We start from the raw sequence: 24,430 nt of genomic DNA on the forward strand, positions 1-24,430 counted from the left end.
CTGTGTCAGTTCAACAGTGTGTACTCCTGAAGATGTCACATTGCTGACGAAACGTCGAGCAATAAACATTGAAAGATTAAGTGATCTAGTGTTTCTTCACCCTCCAGATGGTAGAAGATATTTGTGTACAATGGAAAATATTTAAAAGAAAGTTAATAGTCACAATGCTGTTGTGTTTAATGAAGTGTGTATACTGTATATATACAGTGTGTATTAACCTAATTGTGCTTGTGGGGGTTGAGCTCTGCTCTTTCAGCGCACCTCTCAACTGTTACTAACTACTATATTTTTTCCCCACACATACCCAGGAAGCAGCCCGTGACAGCTGACTAACTCCCAGGTACCTATTTTACTGCTAGGTAACAGTAAAGGGTGAAAGGTGAAACTCATTATTAGTTTCATGAAACTTTCATTAGGGTGAAAGAAACTCTGCCCATTGAGATAAACTCTGATATATATATCGTTTCTCGCTGGCACCGGGAATCGAACCCGGGCCACAGGATCACGTGTCCAGCATGCTATCCACACAGCCATTGGTGCCGGTGTGTGTGTGTACTCACCTAGTTGTGGTTGCGGGGTTTGAGCTTTGGCTCTTTGGTCCCGCCTCTCAACTGTCAATCAACTGGTGTACAGATTCCTGAGCCTACTGGGCTCTGTCATATCTACATTTGAAACTGTGTATGGAGTCAGCCTCTACCACATCACTTCCTAATGCATTCCATTTACTGTATTAACTACTCTGACACTGAAAAAGTTCTTTCTAATGTCTCTGTGGCTCATTTGGGTACTCGGCTTCCACCTGTGTCTCCTTGTGCGTGTACCACCCGTGTTAAATAATCCATCCTTGTCTATCCTGTCAATTCTCCTGAGAATTTTGTATGTGGTGATCATGTCTCCCCTAGCTCTTCTGTCCTCTAGCGATGTGAGGTGCAGTTCACGTAGTCTGTCCTCATAACTCATGCCTCTTAGTTCTGGGACTACCCTAGTGGCATACCTCTGAACTTTTTTTTGTATATATATATATATATATATATATATATATATATATATATATATATATATATATATATATATATATATATATATATATATATATATATATATATAATAGTAATAATAATAAAATGCGTCCTCGGTTCCTGTCCAGAAGCAGAGGAGCTCCAAGAGATCCATAACTTTAAACATTCATTGTATTAACTAATGCACATTTTGTGACCTTTAAATATCTAATAAAGCACAACATATATGTATTATATATATAATATATACTACTAATATGCTACTATATATACTACTACTATACTAGTAGTAATAGTAATAGTAAAATTAGTAATAGTAATAATAATAGTATTAGTAATAATATACTATAGTAGAATACTATACTACTACATATACTACTAATATACTACTTTATAATATTAAAGCTTTTGGCAATCTGAAATTGACTGGCAAGAAGGCGTCCAACAGGGTGACCCCCCTTGCTCCTCTCCTTTTCTGCTTGGTCATCAAACAAGTCACGGAAGTCCTGTCCAGGTTCTTGGATGATGGTACCCTAGCTGGTTCCCAAGACTCCCGCTTGGAGGACATCAGGAAAATCCAGGAGTAAGGTGCAATTTTAAGCCTCGCCCTGAACCCTTCAAAGTGTGAAATAATATGTTCCAACCAGGGCATCAGAGAGAAAATAGAGGGTGTTTTGCCAAATATCCATACAACTAAACCTGAAGACAGCACACTCCTAGGAGCCCCCCTGGGGTATATGTATGTATGTATGTGTATGTATATATATATATATATATATATATATATATATATATATATATATATATATATATATATATATAAAATAGTAGTAGTAGTAGTAGGTATGACAGCGTATGGACGATTCAGAATTTTGGGGGCCAATCGTCAATATGCTGTCGGGTTTCCTGATAAATTTCCCAGTCGTCCATAGACTGTCGGGTTTCCTGATAAATTTCCCAGTCGTCCATAGACTGTTGGGTTTCCTGATAAATTTTATTTTTCGGAGATATACTTACCGCTCTGTTACACTCGTTTAAGGCCAAAATAATTTCAGAGTTCATAGAAGTTTGTTATAGAAAAATTCAGGGGCAAAGTCCGCTCCCATCTTACTGAGAATAAACTCTATGGTAATTTTGTTTTGTTTTGGAAAATCACTCATTTGGAATTGAGTTCTTATGGGGAAAATTCGGACAAAAAATCACTCATACGTTCTTAAAGAGTTCTTATGGAGGAAATTCAAAATTTTTCATAGTTCAGTTTTATGAAAATATGTAAGAGTTCATATAATCATAGAAGTTTATTAAAGAGTTTAAGACCGAAATTTATAAAAAGACCATTATCAGAGAATATTGTCCTAGAAGTTTATTTAAGAGTGTAAGGCCGAAATTATTCAAAAAGGTCATTTTAAGACCGATTTTCATCATAGTCCTGTAAAAGTCCTGCTAGCTGAGTGGACAGCGCACAGGACTCGTAATTTTGTAGCCTGGGTATGATTCTCGGACCAGGCAGAAACAAATGGGCAAGGTTTCTTTCACCCTGGTGCCCCTATTATCCAGCAGTAAATAGGGACCTGGGAGTTAGACAGCTGCTATTGGCTGCTTCCTGGGTGTGTGTGTGTGGAAAAAATATTGTTAGTAGTTAGTAACAGTTGATTGGCAGTTGAGAGGCGGGCCGAAAGAGCAGAGCTCAACCCCCGCAAGCACAACTAGGTGAATACACATGCGCGCGCGCGCGCACACACACACACACACACACACACACACACACACACACACACACACACACACACACACACACACACACACACACACACACACACACAGAGGGGTGTGGGGTGAGACCTCAGATTGGCGTGAAGTCACCAGTGGGGTCCCACAGGGCTCTGTACTCGTTCCTATCTTGTTTCTGATATATGTAAATGATCTCCCGGAGGGTATAGATTCATTTCTCTCAATGTTTACTGACGATGCCAAAATTATGAGAAGGATTAAGACAGAGGAGGACTGCTTGAGGCTTCAAGAAGACCTAGACAAGCTGAAGGAATGGTCGAACAAATGGTTGTTAAGAGTTTAACCCAAGCAAATGCAATGCAATGAAGATAGGTGTAGGGAGCAGGAGGCCAGATACTAGGTATCATCTGGGAGATGAAATTCTTCAAGAGTCAGAGAGAGAAAAAGACTTGGGGATTGACATCATGCCAGACCTATCCCCTGCAGCCCATATCAAGAGGATAACATCAGGGGCATATGCTAGGCTGGCCAACATAAGAACGGCATTCAGAAACTTGTATAAGGAATCATTCAGAACTTTGTATACCACATATGTCGGGCCAATCCTGGAGTATGCAGCCCCAGCATGGAGTCCATATCTAGTCAAGGATAAGACTAAACTGGAAAAGGTTTCAAAGGTTTGCCACCAGACTAGTACCCGAGCTGAGAGGTATGAGCTACGAGGAGAGACTACGGGAATTAAACCTCACTTCCCTGGAAGACAGAAGAGTTAGGGGGGACATGATCACCACATTCAAGATTCTCAAGGGAATTGATAGAGTAGATAAAGACAGGCTATTTAACACAAGGGGCACACGCACCAGGGGACACAGGTGGAAACTGAGCGCCCAAATGAGCCACAGAGATATTAGAAAGAACTTTTTTTAGTGTCAGAGTAGTTGACAAATGGAATGCATTAGGAAGCAATGTGGTGGAGGCTGACTCCATACACAGTTTCAAGTGTAGATATGATAGAGCCCAATAGGCTCAGGAATCTGTACACCTGTTGATTGACGGTTGAGAAGCGGGACCAAAGAACCAGAGCTCAATCCCCGCAAGCACAATTAGGTGAGTACACACACACACACACACACACACTCACACACTCACACACTCACACACTCACTCATAACGACTGTTTGCCGTCGTTCGGAAAAGTCGGTCAAGTATTGTACCTAATAGCCAGAACGCACGTACTTGGCCTAATATGCGAGGCCCGATTTCCCTAATAAGCCAAGTTTTCCTAACGTTATATATATTTTTTATTTGTTCTTATGAAATTGTAACTGTTTCCATTACATTATATATGAGTTCCTTTGTTTAATTTGAGTTAAAACTAGCGAAGAGATATGACCCAACCTAACCTATTAACGTAATATAAATTAGCATAGTCAGTAATTCATGTTCTGTGGTATATTTGAAGATTTGTTCTAGCTGTAGCATATATCTGTTTACCTTGGGTATTGTTAACAATACCCAAGTTCGCCTACTTACACACACCAACATTCATTTAACTTGTTGACCAGACCACACACTAGAAAATGAAGGAACGACGACGTTTCAGTCCGTCCTGGACTATTCTCAAGACCATCGACCTGAGAATGGTCCATGACGGACCGAAACATCGTCGTCCCTTCATTTTCTAGTGTGTGGTCTGGTCAACATATTTCAGCCACGTTATTGTGACTCATAATCTACATTCATTCAACTTCTCTGGCGTAACCATTCTGTACTCCCGCTGCTGGGGGAGGGAGACGCCCCACCGGCCTGGGGTCGCCGGGGCGTTGTGGGGGTCGGGTGGGGGCGGTGTTGTGAGGCAGGGAGACGATCTTGGGAATCAATACTGGGCCTGCGCTGGTTCCTCCACCACACCACCGCCAGCACCACCACGCCGCCACACACACACACGCCGCCACACCAGTCGTCATCTTCACACACCTGTAAGTAAGCCTCTCCTGCCTTTGGACAACTCCCTCTACCCCCACTTGACCCGCCGGAGCCTACAAGTTGATGTCTTGAGATGTTATCTCCACAAAGTGCACATGAGGATGTTTATATATATATATATTACATATATATTATATATAATATATATTTATATAATGTATGTATGTACTAGTGTATATAGGAAATCAGTTCCTCTTTTGAAATACTTGGTGTAATTCGTGTAAGACGTACATAAACCTTTTATTTCTCGAGGCCTGAAGACTCTACGTCGTGATTTGTTGTATAGTTGTGAATAGTGAATAATAACATCTGTTTGAATAATAACAGCAACCGTTGAAAACATTTGGACGAGGACGAGGGAAGCAGAAAGACATATGGCCTCTATGCAACCGGCGGCCAGAGGCAGCGATGCTTTAGGCTGGCACTGTCTCGCTTGTGTGTGTGTTTACTATTTGTGTCTGGAGGATATTTCTTAGCCCTTGGATCACGTACACCGCCTACCACCGTCGGTTGTCTAATGTGTTGACTCTAGATCTATTTTCCTCTCTCTCTCTCTCTCTCTCTCTCTCTCTCTCTCTCTCTCTCTCTCTCTCTCTCTCTCTCTCTCTCTCTCTCTCTCTCTCTCTCTCTCTCTCTCTCTGTCTCTCCCCCTCTCCCCCCCCCCCTCTCTCTCTCTCTCTCTCTCTCTCTCTCTCTCTCTCTCTCTCTCTCTCTCTCTCTCTCTCTCTCTCTCTCCCTCTCTCTGTCTCTGTCTCTCCCTCTCTGTCTCTCTGTCTCTCTCTCTCTCTCTCTCTCTCTCTCTCTCTCTCTCTCTCTCTCTCTCTCTCTCTCTCTCTCTCTCTCTCTCTCTCTCTCTCTCTCTCTCTCTCTCTCTCTGTTTCTCTCTCTCTCTCTCTCTCTCTCTCTCTCTCTCTCTCTCTCTCTCTCTCTCTCTCTCTCTCTCTCTCTCTCTCTCTCTCCCCCTCCCTCCCTCCCTCCCTCCCTCCCTCTCTCTCTCTCTCTCCCTCTCTCTGTCTCTGTCTCTCCCTCTCTGTCTCTCTCTCTCTCTCTCTCTCTCTCTCTCTCTCTCTCTCTCTCTCTCTCTCTCTCTCTCTCTCTCTCTCTCTCTGTCTCTCTCTCTCTCTCTCTCACACACACAATATGATAGAGCCCAGTAGGCTCAGGAATCTGTGCATCAGTTAATTGACAGTTGAGAGGCAGGACCAAAGAGCCAGAGCTCAACCCCCGCAAGCATAATTAGGTGAGTACACACACACATCCCAGGATGCAGCCTGCAACAGCTGACTAACTCATGTACCTATTTACTGCTTGGTGAACGCAGACATCAGCTGAAAGAAACTGAACATTTGTTTCTTTCTCAGCCATGGAATCGAACTGGGTATATGGACTGTGATTACTTTGGTAATCAAATGGTCATTACTTTCTCAAATTCCCGATTATTTCTACATAGTAGTTACAATAATATCTAATTTTACCAACTTGTTGTGTAGATAGCTTTTACTAATACTTTAATTGAATTCATCGAAATTTAAATGTTTTGTATTTCCTCTTGACGGCGGCCATCTTGAATTTCATCGTCTGCGTTTGTTTACAGTATGGTAGCTTTTTGTCATCCAACTATTTCACTTCTCCTGGCACATTCGTTTAATTTCACCTATTTTTCAAATACACTGCACCTTTATGTTTCTTGGGACACCACTCACGTTCATCAACCTGTTCTACAATACTTAGGCATTCGAAATATCCTGGAGCTCCTCTGATGGAGGTGTTGACTGTGCGTGTGTGTGTGTGTGTGTGTGTGTGTGTACTCACCTAGTTGTGTCTGCAGGATCGAGCATTGACTCTTGGATCCCGCCTTTCGAGCATCGGTTGTTTACAGCAATGACTCCTGTCCCATTTCCCTATCATATCTGGGTTTAAAATTATGAATAGTATTTGCTTCCACAACCTGTTCCTGAAGTGCATTCCATTTTCCCACTACTCTCACGCTAAAAGAAAACTTCCTAACATCTCTGTGACTCATCTGAGTTTCAAGCTTCCATCCATGTCCCCTCGTTCTGTTACTATTCCGTATGAACATTTCGTCTATGTCCACTCTGTCAATCCCTCTGAGTATTTTATACGTTCCTATCATGTCCCCCCCCTCTCCCTTCTTGTTTCTAGTGTCGTAAGGCACAGTTCCCTCAGGCGCTCCTCATACCCCATCCCTAATAGCTCTGGGACGAGTCTCGTTGCAAACCTCTGAACCTTTTCCAGTTTCATTATATGGTTCTTCAGATGGGGACTCCATGATGAAGCGGCATACTCTAAGACTGGCCTTACGTAGGCAGTGTAAAGCGCCCTAAATGCCTCCTTACTTAGGTTTCTGAATGATGTTCTTACTTTTGCCAGTGTAGAGTACGCTGCTGTCGTTATCCTATTTATATGTGCCTCAGGAGATAGATTAGGTGTTACGTCCACACCCAGGTCTCTTTCTCGCGTCGTCACAGGTAGGCAGTTCCCCTTCATTGTGTACTGTCCCTTTGGTCTCCTATCTCCTAGTCCCATTTCCATAACTTTACATTTGCTCGTGTTGAATTCCAGTAGCCATTTCTCTGACCATCTCTGCAACCTGTTCAGGTCCTCTTGGAGGATCCTGCAATCCTCATCTGTCACAACTCTTTTTCATCAACTTTGCGTCATCCGCAAACATCGACATGTAGGACTCTACGCCTGTAAACATGCCGTTAACATATACATGTGTGTGTGGGGGGGGGGGGGGAGGAATGTGAAAGGCTAACAATGTATAACCATTTAATACAACCGTATTACCCTCAATTCATTAGATTATTAGTTTTGAATTAACTTGACAATCTTTCTGGTGCTAAATTATTATACATTACATGTTAAGTTGATAACGTTTAATGGCGAGGTTCAAGAGTACTATTTTGGTACTTCGTCACGTGTATATGAGGTCTTTCCTCCATGAAATATTCGAGAAGAGACGTCGTAACTCTGCTTACGTGCGAAGTTTCTCAGGCTTATAATGTTTAATCAAGTTTCTTAATAGTATAAAACAGTGGAAATATTTTCCACTCAGGTGTCGAGACGTCGACTCGTCTTAGCCCTTAATGTCTGGTTGTGAGCGGGGAAGTCGAGTGGTGAGGATATAGGCGTCGCTTTGAACCTCTGCTTGCACAAACATCTGGGGCGGTCGGGAGGAGGTAGCCTTGCAGCCGTAGTCTTGTGTGTGTTTGCCATTTGTTTGGGAAAGGCTGAGTGTGGAACTCACTCCAGAGTCATCACTTCAGTTCTCACACATACACACTAACTCCTTCCCCGACACAACTTGTCTGGGAGACACTAGAACACCTGTCGTTGACTCCACTCACAAAAGTTTACTTGGTGCAAACTTCCTCTTTTTTTCTGCCTCAGAGAAAATATTCAGACTAGCTGGCATCACCTCCCAGCCGCCTTCCGATACCAACACCTCCTCACCTGCCTTTCAATGCTAACATCCCCAGCTGCCTTCCGATATCAATATCCTACCGCTGCCTTCCGATACCAACACCCCTCAGCTGCCTTCTGTTACCAATACCCTCAGCTGCCTTCCATTATCAATACAGTCAGCAAAGAAAATCAGAGAAGAAAAACAAATGAATTAAAGCAAAGAGATTATAAAGGGCACAAACAGGGCATAAGATTAAGCCAATCAGGCACCAGAGAGTAGAACACTGTTCCTCTTGGATTATGCCCCACAGTACGGGGAAGGCAGCTACAAGAATCAACAAGAGAGAAGGATCTGAGAGTGGATATAATTCCAACACACTCACCGGAGGCGCACACGGAGGCACGTGTCGGTCCGTCCTGGACCATTATCAAGTCGACAATCGACTTGAAACGTCGTCGTCGTCGTCTCTTCATCTTCTAGTATGGGGTTTGGTCAAGGTTTCTTCAGCCACGTTATTATGACTTTTCATCTGCATAGAACTAAATCTCTCAACCGTAAAGGATAGAAGGAACATAGGAGATATGATCACAACTTAAAAGATACCGATTGGAATAGATAAGGTGGACAAGGAGTCTCTTTAAAGTGAGAGAAAGCAGGACAAGAGGACACTGGTGGAAGCCGGAAACGCAAATATACCAAAGGGAAGTAAGAAAGTACTCGAACCCCTGTAACACGGGGAGGGTTTCTCTACTTGATCTTCCTTCTACTCCCCCTCTACCCGTATTCTTACTTTTTATTCTCTACAAGGGACTCCAAAACTTTTACTAAAGCCAACTCCACGCCACGTGATCCTAAGACGATTGACCGACTTAGGATTCTACAACCAACATGACGTGACCTAGGCTTTGAGCAAAACCCTAGAGTCGCCTCCGCCGCCACCACCAGACCAGTAACACAGAGCAATGATCTAGGTCTGGATCGATCATGCTAATTAATCAACCTTGGGGCTTGATCCCCACTAGTAACCGATGACCTTGAGTGTGGAATAAATTACACGGTAAAGATGACTTCCTATTTGGTGTTGGAATCGGCGCCCAATCCAACTCTGCCTCGTGTGGACTACGTGACCAGGACAAGTATACACACAAACACATGGAAATAATAAAAATGCAATTTATTAACTAAGTTAAGTTATAACAATTAACCTCTGTTTGTACTGAATTGATCCAGACTGGTTGAATTATTTTACTGAAATTAAATTACACAAGCATCTAACGGCAGAGCTGTTCCCGATCCCCAAAATGGTTAATTGAACTTTGAGAAATAGTAGACATGTCAACCCTGATGACCTATGACCGCCGGTCACTCCACCTTACAACTTAGATCTGATTCGTGACGTCACTGATGGTGACTTAACTCAATAATTAGAATACTCTTGATATTGTACCCAGTACTATTATACAATACAATTTTAATACAAAATGAATAAAGGCTAATTTCTCTAAATTACTGAATACTATAGGATGGTTCATTATACGAAGCTATGAACAAAGCGTCGATTATTTTCACCGCGAATTCCCCTGGGGTCAGGTCCCGGGTCACCACGCGGGCTCAGCTTCCCATTCTCTTTTGTCGATAAACCACTCTGGATAATTCTTACAACCAGCCTAGTTTGTTACACCCTGTACGGGTACTTAACACGTAAAATGTTCAACCAGAGGAGGTTGTGGAAGCCACCTCCATCCACAACTTTAAGACCCGATTCGACAAACAATTTGAAAGTCAGAGTAGTTAAGTTGCAGCGCAATAGGAACAAAGCCAGACCTTACTCCCCCGTAGGTGATTTTTTTTTTGCAGGGATATTCCTGCACGGGCCCTAAGCCTCTAGCTGGCCCACTAAGTGTTGCTTGTTTCTGTTTTACTTGGTCGGAGTATGAGTATTTATGACTCGTATGGTCGCTTCAGTAACATTTTATCCCACGTGTTTAACAACTTCTTCTGCTCTATTCTTCTTCTTCTGTTGAATCTAAGTTGAAATCTTAATGGGTTTGTAACTGTGCACTGTGTTAGATAATGTTCCGGTGGTCTGTCGGGCAGTGGTCTCCACAGTGTTGTGTCGGGCAGTGGTCTCCACAGTGTTGTGTCGGGCAGTGGTCTCCACAGTGTTGTGTCGGGCAGTGGTCTCCACAGTGTTGTGTCGGGCAGTGGTCTCCACAGTGTTGTGTCGGGCAGTGGTCTCCACAGTGTTGTGTCGGGCAGTGGTCTCCAGTGTTGTGTCGGGCAGTGGTCTCCACAGCGCTGACAGGTAGGTAAGTGCCTTCAGCTACTCTCATTTACCACCCGCAGCAGCCGGCGCCTCCAGTACCCCATCTGTCCTCCTTCACCAATACCCCCAGACGATTTCCGTTACTAAGATCCCCAGCTGCCTTCTGTCACTATCATCATCCAGCTGCTTTCTGTCACTATCATCATCCAGCTGCTTTCTGTCACTATCATCATCCAGCTGTTTTCTGTCACTATCATCATCCAGCTGCCTTCTGTTACTCTCATCATCCAGCTGTCTTCTGTCACAACACTCCTAGCTGCCACCTCCACCCAGTTGCCATTCGTCGCCAACATTCCCTCAGCTACCTTCCGTCACTAACATTCCCTCAGCTGCCTTCCGTTACCAATACTCCTAGCTGCCATTTGTTACCAATACCTTCAGCTGCTTTCCGTTACCAATAATAATAAAAAAAACATTCCAGAGCTAAGTCAACTCTCGTATCAGCAACGGTTGAGGGCCACAGGGCGAGCAACACTGCTAACCAGGCCTGACAGGGCGGACCTCATTGAAACTTATAAATTACTGAACAATTTGGAAGTTGATTGACAATTTCAGACAATTGATGGACAATTTCTTCATAAGGTCAGATGTAACACAAACAAGGAGCAACGGTTTCAAGCTCAACAAACCTGAAAACAGGAGATGCTTTTTCACCCTCAGGGTTATAAACCCATGGACCCACCTAAACGCCGAAGCCATATATGCCAAAACTCTGTTAAATTTTAAAGTCCAACTGGAAAAGATCATCAGAACAAATGGGGTGAGGGGACCTTTGACAAGCCGCCGGTTTCCTGTCCTCGTCGAGGCCACTAGTGTTAGTGGCTCTCAGGTAAACTCAGGTATACGCTGCCTTCCGTCTCAAATAACCACATTCTGGTACGAACATAAGCTGCCTTATCTTACCAATACCCCGGGCTGCCTCCCATTATTAACACCTCCCGACTGCCTTCCTTCCTTCATCATTCATCTGCTGCCTTTTGTCACAACACCGCCAGCTGCCTTCCGTCAAGCTCCCGTCAGCTATATATAAGGTCTGGCAGCAACTATGGCGCCTACCCGGACGCCATCGTCGTAATTGCCATATATTGCCATATAATTATCACATAATTAGTTACACTAAACTAACATAATTAATTACGGTCATCAGCCACTCAAGTCTCAGTTAGTTTATTATTATTATTATTATTATTATTATTATTATTATTATTATTATTATTATTATTATTATTATCGAGATTTGTGTGAACGTCTCACTTTTATGTTCATTATTTATTATTATTGAAATAAAAAATATTATAATTTGTATAATGAATATTTTTGTAATATTATTATAGTAATCATTAATTCATAATTCACTGTGTCGGGGGGACAGGCAGCCACTTTATATATACAGTACATGTTGACCAGACCACACAATAGAAGGTGAAGGGATGACGACGTTCCGGTCCGTCCTGGACCATTCTCAACTCGACCATTCACAATCGACTTGAGAATGGTCCAGGACGGACCGAAACGTCGTCATCCCTTCACTTTCTAGTGTGTGGTCTGGTCAACATACTTCAGCCACGTTATTGTGACTCATCTCCTGCTCTGTACAGTACATGTTAGGCCAGGTCTCCCCCCCCCCCCCCGGGGTCGAATTATTGACCACAGGATAGCCAGAGGCTTAGGGCCCGCGCAGGAATATCTCTGCAAAAAAAAAACTCTACAACAAGCTCACTAACTCCTACAGGGATACCTTTTTATTGCTAGGTGGACAGGGTCATTAGGTGATAGAAAACGCGCCCAACCATTTCAGTCCCACCCGGGATTCGAACCCGGAATTCTCGACTGAACGAGTCGAGAATGAACCGGTTCGAACTTCCGTTCGTAAGATAATACGTAGTGTACTGCGTGTACACTACGTACACTAAGAGTACAATAAGTGTACTCACCTAATTGTGCTTGAGGGGTTGAGCTCTAGCTCTTTGGTCCCGCTTCTCAACTGTCAATCAACTGGTGTACAGGTTCCTGAGCCTACTGGGCTCTATCATATCTACATTTGAAACTGTGTATGGAGTCAGCCTCCACCACATCACTGCCTAATGCATTCCACCTGCTAACTACTCTGGCACTGAAAAAGTTCTTTCTAACGTCCATGTGGCTCATTTGGCTACTCAGTCTCCACCTGTGTTCCCTTGTTCGCGTACCACACGTGTTAAACAGTTTATCCTTATCTACCCTGTCAATTCCTCTGAGAATTTTGTAGGTAGTGACCATGTCTCCCCTTACTCTTGTCTTCCAGCGACGTGAGGTGCAGTTCCCTCAGCCTTTCCTCGTAACTCATGCCTCTTAGTTCTAGGACTAGCCTAGTGGCATACCTCTGAACTTTTTCCAGCTTCGTCTTGTGCTTGAAAAGGTACGGGCCGCAAACTCCAGGATTGGTCTTACATAAGTGATATACAAGATTCTGAATTAATCCTTACACAGGTTCCTGAAGGCTGTTCTAATGGTAGCCAGCCTTGCATACGCCGCCGATGTTATTCTTTTTATGTGGGCTTCAGGGAGACAGGTTTGGTGTGATATCAACTCCTAGATCTTTCTCTCTGTCCGTTTAATGAAGTACTTCATCTCCTATTCTGTATCCTGTGCCTGGCCTCTTGTTTCCACCGCTTAGTTGCATTACCTTGCATTTACTCGGGTTAAACTTTAGTAGCCATTTGTCGGACCATTCATTCAGTCTGTCTAGTTCATCTTGTAGCCTTCTATTATCTTCCTCCGTCTTAATCCTCCTCATAGTTTTTTCATCATCAGCAAACAATGAGAGGAACGATTCTATACCCTCTGGGAGATCATTTATATATACCAGAAACAGTATAGGTCCAAGTACTGACCCCTGCGGGACTCCACTGGTGACGTCTCGCCAATCTGAGACCTCACCCCTCACACTGACTCGTTGTCTTCTGTTGCTTAGGTACTCCCTTAGCCAATGGAGTACCTTCCCTTTCACTCCAGTCTGTGTAATGATGATAATGTGGTGATCATGTGGAATGTATTGATGAGGACACAACAGTGAAGTAAGTCAATAGAGGAAGAAAATGTGGGGCTGTTGAGTGTGGTGCTTCAACCTGTTCTCTTGAGAGAGGGAGAGGGAGAGAGAGAGAGAGAGAGGGGGGGGGAAGAGATGGTGGAGTGTGATGGTGCTGGTACTCTGTGATGCTGGAGTGTGATGTTCTCTGTGATGATGTAATAATTGAAGTGTTGTCACCTTGTTATTGAATTTCATCCCAAAGTGTTGCCACAAATGACAGTTAAGGTAGTTGTTGGCCCCAAGCCTATGGACTTTTATTCTCAGTAAATTGTTTATCATTTTTTAGTGTTTCGTTTTACGCTTATCTTCCTCTATATTGTGTGCCTGGGGCTGGGTTGGAACACCTGGGGCTGGGTTGGAACACCTGGGGCTGGGTTGGAACACCTGGGGCTGGGTTGGAACACCTGGGGCTGGGTTGGAACACCTGGGGCTGGGTTGGAACACCTGGGGCTGGGTTGGAACACCTGGGGCTGGGTTGGAACACCTGGGGCTGGGTTGGAACACCTGGGGCTGGGTTGGAACACCTGGGGCTGGGTTGGAACACCTGGGGCTGGGTTGGAACACCTGGGGCTGGGTTGGAACACCTGGGGCTGGGTTGGAACACTGAACACGATTAAGTAAACTCCAGGCAGAGACAACTTGACCACTGTATTCATAGCACTTATCTGGCCGTGACTGAAGCTTTAGCCAGAGTGGCGACCTAGGCTATGTATATAATTTTGTGGCGGGCAAATCGGCAGCACGGAGCCCGGGTCGATGTCCCTGGATACATAGATTGGAGACCCGGGAGCGGCCGGTTTTCTCACTTGTCATGGGGTTACAAGGCCAAGTGTGGGACACTTTCAGTGAGTGACTGAGGTGCACCCCCCCCCCTTAAGTGGACACTTGATGCCTTAAGTGGCACTGTGGGAGGGGGAAGCAAGATCCGGGTGTGTGCCACATATAGTAGTAAAAAGTTTGCAACAACACCAGCTGGATCAACTAAGGTTTGGAAGGCTGGCAAACAGATAGTCCGGAAAAAGAGGACAAAGTATCAGTCTCTTGGAAGGTCATGCCGTCAACAAGCTCATTAATTCCTAAGAACAGTACAATGGTCAATTATGCTATTATTACCAGCGTGCTAAATACAGGTACGGTATTGTAATTTTGTAGCAGTTTGCTTACAAATGTTGCATTATGGCACTGTACCTCTGTATATACTACTGTATAACTGTAATGTTAACACTGTAACTTAGCACTGTAATATTGCAATGACTACTTATTGTATTGACACTATGTGATCACTGTGAGCACTATACTACTGTAGTCTGGCACTTGAGCACTGTATCCTAGGATAGTATTATCTTTCACAGGTCACCATGGAGGCCCAAGATGGCGTCCGGAGCCGGCCAACAGCCCACTCCGTTTACACAGGTCAGATTTCCTCTCATTTATTTAAGACTGACAATATACTATCTGGCTCACCACTTATGTTTTCAACTGAGCTTTGTTGATACTTAACAAACTGCTAAAACAATTTCTTATACTTCACATTTGTTACAATAAAATATTTTTACTCCAGTTTGTACCAAACGGTACAAACTTTTCCTGATATTTCCATTTCCCAATATAAATATTATATTGGGAAATGGAGGTAACCAAGATAAATTAAAATGAATAAGAAGAAAAGAAGGAGGAGATGTGATAAATACATAGTACGATAGAAGAGAAGGAGACAGCATGCGCAAACAATATTTTCTCACTACAGGTGTTTTTTCTCACTCCAGGTGTGGGAGACGAAGAGGGAGAGGAAAATGTGGAGGAGCTGCGGGAGCGCCTTCGTCAGATGAAAGCCATGGTGAGCGAGCGGGCCATCACCAGGAAGTCTGGTACGTGTCGTGGTACGTGATCTGGGGTCTGGTACGTGTCATGGTACGTGATCTGGGGTCTGGTACGTGTCGTGGTACGTGATCTGGGGTCTGGTACGTGTCAAAGTGTCTTTTCGGGTTCAGTATGTATCCCGGTGACTGATCTGGGGTACAGTACGTGACTTGGAGTCAGGTACGTCGTCTGGGATCCGGTAAGTATTGTGGCGTGTGACCTGCGCTCCGGAAGTGTTGTGTGATTTGGAGAAAAATGAGAGGGTGGTCTGGTGAGGGAGGAGCATGAGGGAAGTGTGGGAAACAGAAGCGTGAGGGAGGAGTGGGAAACACAAGCATAAGAGAGGTGTGGGCAAAGAAGTGTGAGGTGGGTGTGGGAAAGAGAAGTGTGACGGTCGGGTAAAAGCCACCACTGAATGTAATGAAACTGCAATTTCTGGAGGGATCCGCTCGTGGTTCCCTGAAGATTTAATGCTTGTATAGTACCAGAGACCACGATAGGTCTACCAGAGACCACTAGCCTGGTCGGTATTTCGACTCAAATCCACGAAGGGAATAGAGTCGAATGGACATTGGAAAGGGTTTAAGTAGGCCAACTGGAGACTGAGAAGGCCGACCTCGGCGTGCCTTGGTTAGGTCACACGAATCCCAGTGCATCTCGCCAGCCAAATTTCGCTCCTGACCAGAGGGAAGACGGTAGACCGAAAGCCCAAAATAGATTTACCCAGGGCAAGGACCACCACAAGTGAGGAAGGGAACAAACCCCCTAACACTAGAGGGAAGAGAACCCTAACAGCGCTAGGGAACTCAGGGAAGTTCTGATGATTGTCATCTGTTATACATAACCTGCATAACCTGACTGAGCACATGCAGCTCCAAGCACCCTATATTGTGTGTGTGTGTGTGTACACTCACCTAGTTGTGCTTGCAAGGGTTGAGCTCTGGGCCTTTGGTCGCGCTTCTCAACCGACAATCAACGTGTGTACAGATTCTGGAGCCTATTGGGCTCTATCAAATCTACATTGGAAACTGTGTATGGAGTCTGCTTACACCATATCACTGACTAATGCATTTCATCTGTTATCTACTGACACTGAAAAAGTCTTTCTAATGTCTGAGACTGATGGATGCCTACTACTATTACTATGGTACCAGACGTACACAAATACCTTTATGACCTAGGTATACTGTATAGACATGCCTGATGGTGGTTTGCCACTGACGGGGTGACGTTTGTATTTGCCATGGGGGACTTCCCGGCCTGCAGTGAAGATGACATCGTCGGCTGGTCTGGCATTAACGGTGCCGGTGGACCATTTGTTGGTTAATGTCGCCCTGGTAGACGCGCTACATGTGTAGCTGTCGGACTTAGTGGGAATACAGCTGCTTCAGGGAAACCGTGCTGTGGTAAAGTTCCACCACCAGGCTGCCTTTCAGGCGTTTCTCTGGCGGTGTGAGGGGGCGTGTTTACCCTCTTTCCTGATACCGCCGGTTCTGTTAAAAGTGGTGAATCTTAGTGTCGCCTTGACGTATGTGGCGGTGTATGGTGCCCCCTTCGAGTTTCAGGACGATCTTTTGACTTCCTGTTTTGAACGGTTTGGAACTGTGTTAAGTGTTCGTTGGAACAAGGTCCTTGCCGGGTACTGTGCTGGGATGCTTGACGGCTCGCGCACCCCTGACGATGTCGCTGACGTGTAGTGTTCCGTCATCGGTGTCCGTGTTGGGTTATATGATCCGCTGCCTGTATCGGGGGGGGGGGGGGGGGGGGGGAAACCACGCACCAGTTTTAGGTGTGGTCATGAGGGTCATCTGGCTATAGCGTGCGACGTGAGAGCAACTGGTATGGTGCATATTTTTCGTGCAGAGGATTTTCCACCGTTCGGACGGTTCTGAGGACGGAGTGGGTACTGTGCCTGAGGTGCCTGATTGCCTGTCTGCTGCTCAGCCTGTTGAGGCGGGTTCTATGGCTTGTGCGACACGTTTGATGATTGCCATCTGCTGTGGCCCCAGAGGTTGTTGAGCCGGTGTGGGTATCGGGCCGTCGCCTGCACTGCGTGTGGTGGAGGGTGTCCCGGTGGAGGTCATTGTCCTGCTCCCGCCTGTGGATGTGGTCCCGGCTCCCGGGGATGCGAGTTCTTCTGTTTTGGAGGGAGTGCATCGGCCGGGAAAGGTGCCTGCGGAGCCTGTGTGTATCGACGACTGTAGTTCTGATGCTTTCATCCCTTTGCAAAAGCGTGCACGCCGGTGTTCTGAGGCAGTTTCCCTGGATGATGTGGACAGTGTGGAGGATGTGGCCTCTATGGATTCTTTGGACAGTGAGGGTGTGGACCGAGTGGATGTGATGATGGTGGCCGTGCCTGCGGTGGGGCCTGGTGGGAGTGGTGTGGTGCGGCCTGTCTCAAGGCGCTGGAGGCTGGCCCGGAGTGTGTCTCCTCTTCGTGGTGTGCCTTGAGAGGAGGTGGGGGAGTATAGTGCTCTGGCGTCCACCGCAGTAAGTGACGGGGCTATGAGGGGCTCAGAGTTGCTTTCTGTACCTCCTGCTTTTGGATCCCCACAGTGGGGGGGGGGGGTTTTCCCCGTGATGATCGGGACCTCGTCATGGTGCTGAGGAAGGATGTGCGTCGGGGGGCCTCGGCTCCTGTGCCCAGTGGCGGGAACGATGCCACGCTTGCGTCCCCTGCTGTTCCCCCCTCCTTCGTTGCCCCAGTCTGGGAGGAGCCTTGTCCCGGCTGCCGGGGTGGGTCGGGTGTTGGGCCTTTCTCGGGATGCCCGGGTGCTTCCGATCCTGTGGTGCTCTTCCACTACCTGGGTGCCGCGGGTGAGGGGTTTGTTTATGAGGTGCCGGATCGGATGCCTCTGCCAAAGGCGCCGCCTGGTGGCTGGGTGCTCGCTGACAAGATGCTGATTTGAGCAGCGTACTGCTTGCGCTTTCTGATGCAGCAGGAGTTCCCGTAAAAATATTAGTAGACGTCATACGCATAACGTATCGCCCTCCAGGGTGGCGAGTCTCCCTCTAACGTCCACCTCCGTTTTTGTCGCCGCTCCTCTATCTACAGCTCCTCGCGACCAGCACTTTTGACCCTTATCATTCTCAACATACATGCGTCTCCTAACATCTGTACTGGTGCAGTCATCGGGAGGACAAACCCCTTCATGCAAACTGCACCTACTCTCAAGAAGAAGACCTTTGGTTGTGTAACATCTTGAAGTGTTTTTGAGCCTGGGGACTGACTAATGATTGATGAAGATTAAACCACCCAAGAGGTGGCACGGGCATGAATAGCTCGTAAAACTATTCGACAGCACATCGGTCAATAATGCTATGAGAGCTGCCCTGAGAGCCCCTATGTGGACCAGGCTTGAAACTCAAACTGGAAACTGGTTTGCCCTCGCTTCAAGAAAGATTATCTCAAAGAACAGATATTTGGGAGGTGTGGTAAGACTGACCGATGATTGATTGATGAAGGTTAAACCACCCAAGAGGTGACACGAGCATGAATAGCCCGGAAATGGTAGTTTATTTTTTTTAAATGTATACTGTGTACTGAGGTCTCATTTAATCGTCAGGCTGCTATCGCGAGGGAGGATACTGCTTGACAATCTTTATGAGGGTGTCCAGCTGCTGGACACCTTTCATTACCAGAAGAGTAGCAGTGTTCATAGCTTCAGGGTGGTTACTATTAGATTCTGGGACTCTTAAAACTCCCTAAACTTTCTAACTTGGAGGCCTAAAGATACCATATTGCAGAGGGCGAACTTTCTGCTACTCTCTGGTGTAGATGGGATTTTGTTGAGGTGTGCGAGTTTTTTGGTGATGGTGTTTTTTTATGTACTCTAGGCTGGGTTGGATTCTTTTGTGGAATCACTGGATGACGAGTTGCCAATTTAGCAATTTCATCGGCTTTCTCGTTTAATGGGATTGCAACATGGGATGGGATCTAGTTTAGGGTTCTGTTGCGTCTTTTGCCTTTAGATACTGCTCCAAGATACAAAATGGTGGTAATTATTTCCACAGTGTCTTTCCACTGCTTTTTTCCTAATATTTGAAGTGCAGCTGTTGAGTCTGTGTGCATGATTGCATTTTGAGTGTTTTGTGCAATGTTGCAGTGCCTGTTGTAGGGAGTGTGGTTGCAACCACCTGCCGTGTCGGACGTTCCTGAAGTCTCTTTGCTCCTGGCTGGTGTTTACATTGGACGGTTGCCCTGCCGAGTGGTAGTTTGCCACTGCGGGGTAACTTTTTCAGTCTCAGTATGGGGACTTACGTGCCGCCGCTGCGGAGGAAGGAGTCGGCTGGGCTGACTCCTTCCTCCACCTTCCTTCTTCCTCCACCTTCCTTCTTCCTCCACCTTCCTCCTTTCTCCACCTTCCTCCTTCCTCCACCTTCCAATATCCACCCACAGGTGGATATTGGTATCATCAGCAACACTGTTTGATGTTACGGACGTGAAAGTGGAAAATCTCGCTGGTCTTCAGATCGTTCGTGAGGGCAAAGTGGTTGTGAAGTTCTCGGAGTGACTTGTTCTGGAAGTTTCTCGACCAGTATGAGGATCGGGAGGTGCGGCTGAGTAACAGTCAAGACTCTGTAACTGTGACGAATTTGAGTGTGGAGTACACATACGTGTCTATTAAGAATGCGCTGTTTGAAATGTCTGAGGATCTTCTCCGTCGGGTTCTTGCCAGGTATGGGCGGGTGGACTCTATTCGTGTGTGTGTAGGCACACGTCCGGTGACGTCAAGGGACTCAATAATGGCTACAGGATGGCTAAGATGGTTCTTCGTGGGAATGTGCCTTCTTTTCTATCGATTGCTGGCATTACAGTCTGCTTCTATTACCGTGGGCAAACTCGGACATGTTTTAAGTGTGGCCACGTTGGACATTTGGCTGCTGCCTACAACACTCGGATGAACGGGTTAACGTGTTTACTGAAGCGTATTTTCCTCCTTTGCCAGATCAAGAGGATCTCTCGGTTCTGGGTAGTGTCCCTTTCTTGTATGAGGACGGATGCAGTGTTGGATGACGCCAATCTGAGTTCTCAGAGTGCTGCTTCATTAGTCACTACTGGTGGAGCTGAAGTCCGTCCTGCTGGGGGCTGTTGGAGGGGGACGGTGAGTTCTCTCTACGATGATGTGGTGGGGGAGGATCCCTGCCGTCTGCTGCCCCTGTGGTGGTGCCGGGTTCCCTCGGCCAGCGTGGACGAGTGTGCTCTTGGTGGTGCGTGGGGACCCGCCCTCGCCTCCGCCGGCTGTGTCTGCCCCGTCTTCAGTTTCGGAATCAGCTGTGAAACGTAGGCTTGTGCCCTTCGTCGTCGAGGTTGCTGTGCTTCGGGGCCACAGTCTGAGCGGTGTGTTGCGGCCGGCCGGGTGTTTTCCTCGGGTGCCTCCTGCTGGTGGCGATAGTTCAGATGATTCACGGCCTGTGCCTAAACGTTCTAGGACGGTTAGGGGTGTGTCGCCCCCTCGTGAGAGGGCTGCTGTGCGTGATTTGGGGGATTCTGAGGACTCTGAGGGATCGTCCTCGGGGGTGTGCGGTGCTCGTGTGCAGGGGACTGGTGTGATGCCGGACAGTGGCGTGGGCCATTCGACGGTGGTTGTGGAAGTTCACATGCCTCCTGCTGGCGCCGGTGCGGGTGCCTTTGCACTGACCTCTGGACTTTCTCCTGCTGTGGGTTCCCCGCTGAGGGGGGGGGGGGGGTTGCCCTAGATGATCGGGATCTCGTCGTGGTGCTGAAAAAGGATGTGCGCCGGGAGGATGGGGGCCTCGGCTCCTGTGCCTGGTGGCGGGGACCATAGCGCACCTGCGTCCCTTACGGTTCCCCCCATTGCGATGCCGTTCTGTGGAGGGATCTTGTCACGGCCTCCGGGGACGTGATCCGTGAGGGTTAGGTGTTGGAACACACTCGGGGTGACCAGGTGCGTCCGATCCCGTGGTGCTCATCTACTATCTGGGTGCCGCCGGTGAGTTTATTTATGGGGTGCCGGATTTGATGCCTCGGGCTCGGGCGCTACCTGGTGGCCAGGTACCCGATGACTTCATGCTGATTTGGGAAGCGTACTGCTTGCACTTTCCAGCGCAGGAGTTCCCGGCTAAATATGCGTAGTGCTTGTGTTTGCTTCGCGTACTCTCTGTCCTTGTGTACTTGTTGCCTTGGCTGATGTGCTTACGTCATGTGTCCTGTTTTTGGCTCGCCCCATCTGGGTGTTGCATTTGTTTGTAATGTACTATGTTCTGTTTCATGTTATATTTCCTGTGTTATACTTATTGTGTTCAACACATTCACACGGGAGACATCTCCCGTCACGCAGGGTGCAGTCGCACCTCCATAGATCTCCAGTATCAGCTCTTGATACTGGTAATGGCTCAAAAGGGCCACCACTTACGGGCTATTCATGCCCGTGCCACCTCTTGGGTGGCTTAATCTTCATCACTCTTCATCTTATTGTGTTGTAGTTTCTGTGACTGTATCTTGGTGGCACACCCCGTCTGGGTGTGCGGGTTTTCCTCATTTGTGTTCCTGTGTACTATTTTTCGTTTGCTTTGTGTATTTTTGGTTTCATGTTTTCCATGGTATGTATTTTGCTATGTACATGTTTGTGTTTATTATGCTATGTATAGAGCAAGTTTCTTGCTCTGTTCCTTTGTTATTTAAAATTTTGTTTGTTCTTGTATGTGCTTATGTGTGTTCTATTTTGTTTTAGTGATCCTTACCCTGTTTTATTTTGTTGAGGTGATTTGTTCAACTTTGGTGCTTTGGCGCCCTTATTTTATATTGTACTTATTATCTGTTTTATTAATGAAAAGAAAAAAATGCCTGTTGTATGGCAAACAGCTCAGTTTGGATTGACGATACTGGTCCTCCCAGTCTCCAATATGCCTGTACGCTGTCCGTGCAAAGAGCAGCGCCAGCACTCTCATATTCTGTGTCAACCGATCCATCTGTGAAGATGTGGGTGGTGCCTGCTACTGCAATACTTCTCATTTGCTTTTCTGTAATGCGTCTTAGGCTTGTTGAATCATAGGCAGGCTTTTTCATCGGAAGACCCTCTATTACTATTTTGAAGGTAGGCTCCTCCCACGGGTGGGGAACAAGTGTAGTTTGGGTGTGGTTGATCTCCCCCTCTATCAAGAATCATGGTTTTTAATTGTAGTCTACTTAGGAATTTTCCCGCTCTGGCAGCCCAAGACCTTCCATTGTTTTGGACAAGTCCAACCACCAAGGTCTGCCGTACTGGGACTGGATCAGAGAAAATAATTATCTTACTGATAATCGTAGCTGTTCTTTGAGATGCTTTCTTGAAGAGAGGGCAAACCAGTTTCCAGTCTTTGAATTTCAAGTCTGGTCCACAAAGGGCTCTCAGGGGAGCTCTCATAGCATTACTGACCGATGATTGATTGATTGATGAAGATTAAGCCACCCAAGAGGTGGCACGGGCATGAATAGCCCGTAAGTGGTGGCCCTTTCGAGCCATTACCAGTATCAAAAGATGATACTGGAGATCTGTGGAGGCGCAACTGCACCCTGCGTGACGGGAGATGTCTCCCGGACCAAGTGGTGACCAAATGGTGTGAATAGAACTGACTGACCGATGGATTGATGGATGAAGATTAAGCCACACACAAGAGGTGGCACGGGCATGAATAGCACGTAAGTGGTGATCCTTTTGAGCCATTACCGGTATCAATAGATGATACTGGAGATCTGTGGAGGTGCGACTACACCTTAATCGACTGCACCCTGCGTGACGGGAGATGTCTACCGTGAAATGTGGATGTGATTAACAAATCCACAAGGGCAGTGACGAGGATTCGAACCGACGTCTGGGAGCATCCCAGACACTGCCTTAATCGACTGAGCTACGACAGGGTTAAAAGGGTTGAAACCGAAGTTCTACTGAACTTACTGGATCCCGTAGCCTCTCCGAGGCACAAACCAGGCTTTTACACAACCCCCCCCCCCCCTGCACCCGAGCTATGTCAATAGGCCGTTCTCCCTGGGATGTCTGGGATATTCCCAGACGCAGGTTCGAATCCTCGTTACTGCTCTTGTGGATTTGTTCATTTGATGCATCACGTTAGTGTGATCTCTGTGTGTGTGGATGTGATCATTAATTGATTGATTAAGATTAAGCCACCCAAGAGGTGGCACGGGCATGAATAGCCCGTAAGTGGTGGCCCTTTTGAGCCATCACCAGTATCAAAAGCTGATACTGGAGATCTGTGGAGGTGCGAATGCACCCTGCATGACGGGAGATGTCTCCCTTATGAATGTGTTAAGATGAAGATGAAGCCACCCAAAAGGTGGCACGGGCATGAATAGCTCGTAAGTGGTGGCCCTTTTGAGCCATCACCAGTATCAATAGATGATACTGGAGATCTGTGGAGGTGTGACTGCACCCAGCGTGACGGGAGATGTCTCCCGGACCAAATGATGACCAGATGGTTGATGTGATCAATGATTGATAAAGATTAAGCCACCCAAGAGGTGGCACGGGCATGAATAGCCCGTAAGATGTGATCAATATGCTGTCGAAGCTTATATTACAGGACTCCACCTCACCTGACTACACACTCACCGAACGACGGGGGAGACATCTCCCGCCACAACCCGTTCTCGCAAATTTAATAAGTCAATATTGACTTTACGAATTTGCGAGAACGGGTTGCGCCAACACATCACAAGGCGCAGTGTGGTCACAATGCGACCCAAACGTCTTAAGGTCAGAGCTACTCCACTTGACGGTCATGCTATCGGGAGAAGCAATACTTTAAAGGTCCTGAAGGACGTTACTGGCCTCGAACCCGCTGACATTAGTCAGAAAGGTGAAGATATCGTGTTCTTTTCATGTGAAGAGGAGCTAGAAAAGCTCCTCACTAACGATGCCATTCTTCGCAAAAAGCACCACCTACATCCTCACTTCCCACGTCAGTTCCTGGCCGGAAGAACTGTTTTTACCAGCAGGACCAGCCGGTGGATCGCTGAGCGACCTCAACATCATATCATGGACAATATC

General features: G+C 46.6%; 1 protein-coding gene across 2 annotated transcripts in view; it reads left to right on the forward strand.

Moving 5' to 3' along the window:
• The first annotated feature begins 4,604 nt into the window (after positions 1-4,604).
• LOC123764095 (uncharacterized) overlaps positions 4,605-24,430 on the forward strand; it is a 30,961-nt gene continuing 11,135 nt past the window's right edge. The window contains exons 1-3 of one of the 2 annotated variants that reach the window (XM_069329850.1): positions 4,605-4,729; positions 14,915-14,975; positions 15,329-15,442. In XM_069329850.1, the coding sequence (XP_069185951.1) occupies positions 14,921-14,975; positions 15,329-15,442 (169 nt within the window). In that variant the 5' untranslated portion in view covers positions 4,605-4,729; positions 14,915-14,920. The remainder of the gene's footprint in view (positions 4,730-14,914; positions 14,976-15,328; positions 15,443-24,430) is intronic. The other variant, XM_045751641.2, reaches the window with a different exon arrangement.

The sequence above is a fragment of the Procambarus clarkii genome, chromosome 23 (genome assembly GCF_040958095.1).
Source record: "Procambarus clarkii isolate CNS0578487 chromosome 23, FALCON_Pclarkii_2.0, whole genome shotgun sequence".
Classification (NCBI taxonomy): Eukaryota; Metazoa; Arthropoda; class Malacostraca; order Decapoda; family Cambaridae; genus Procambarus; species Procambarus clarkii.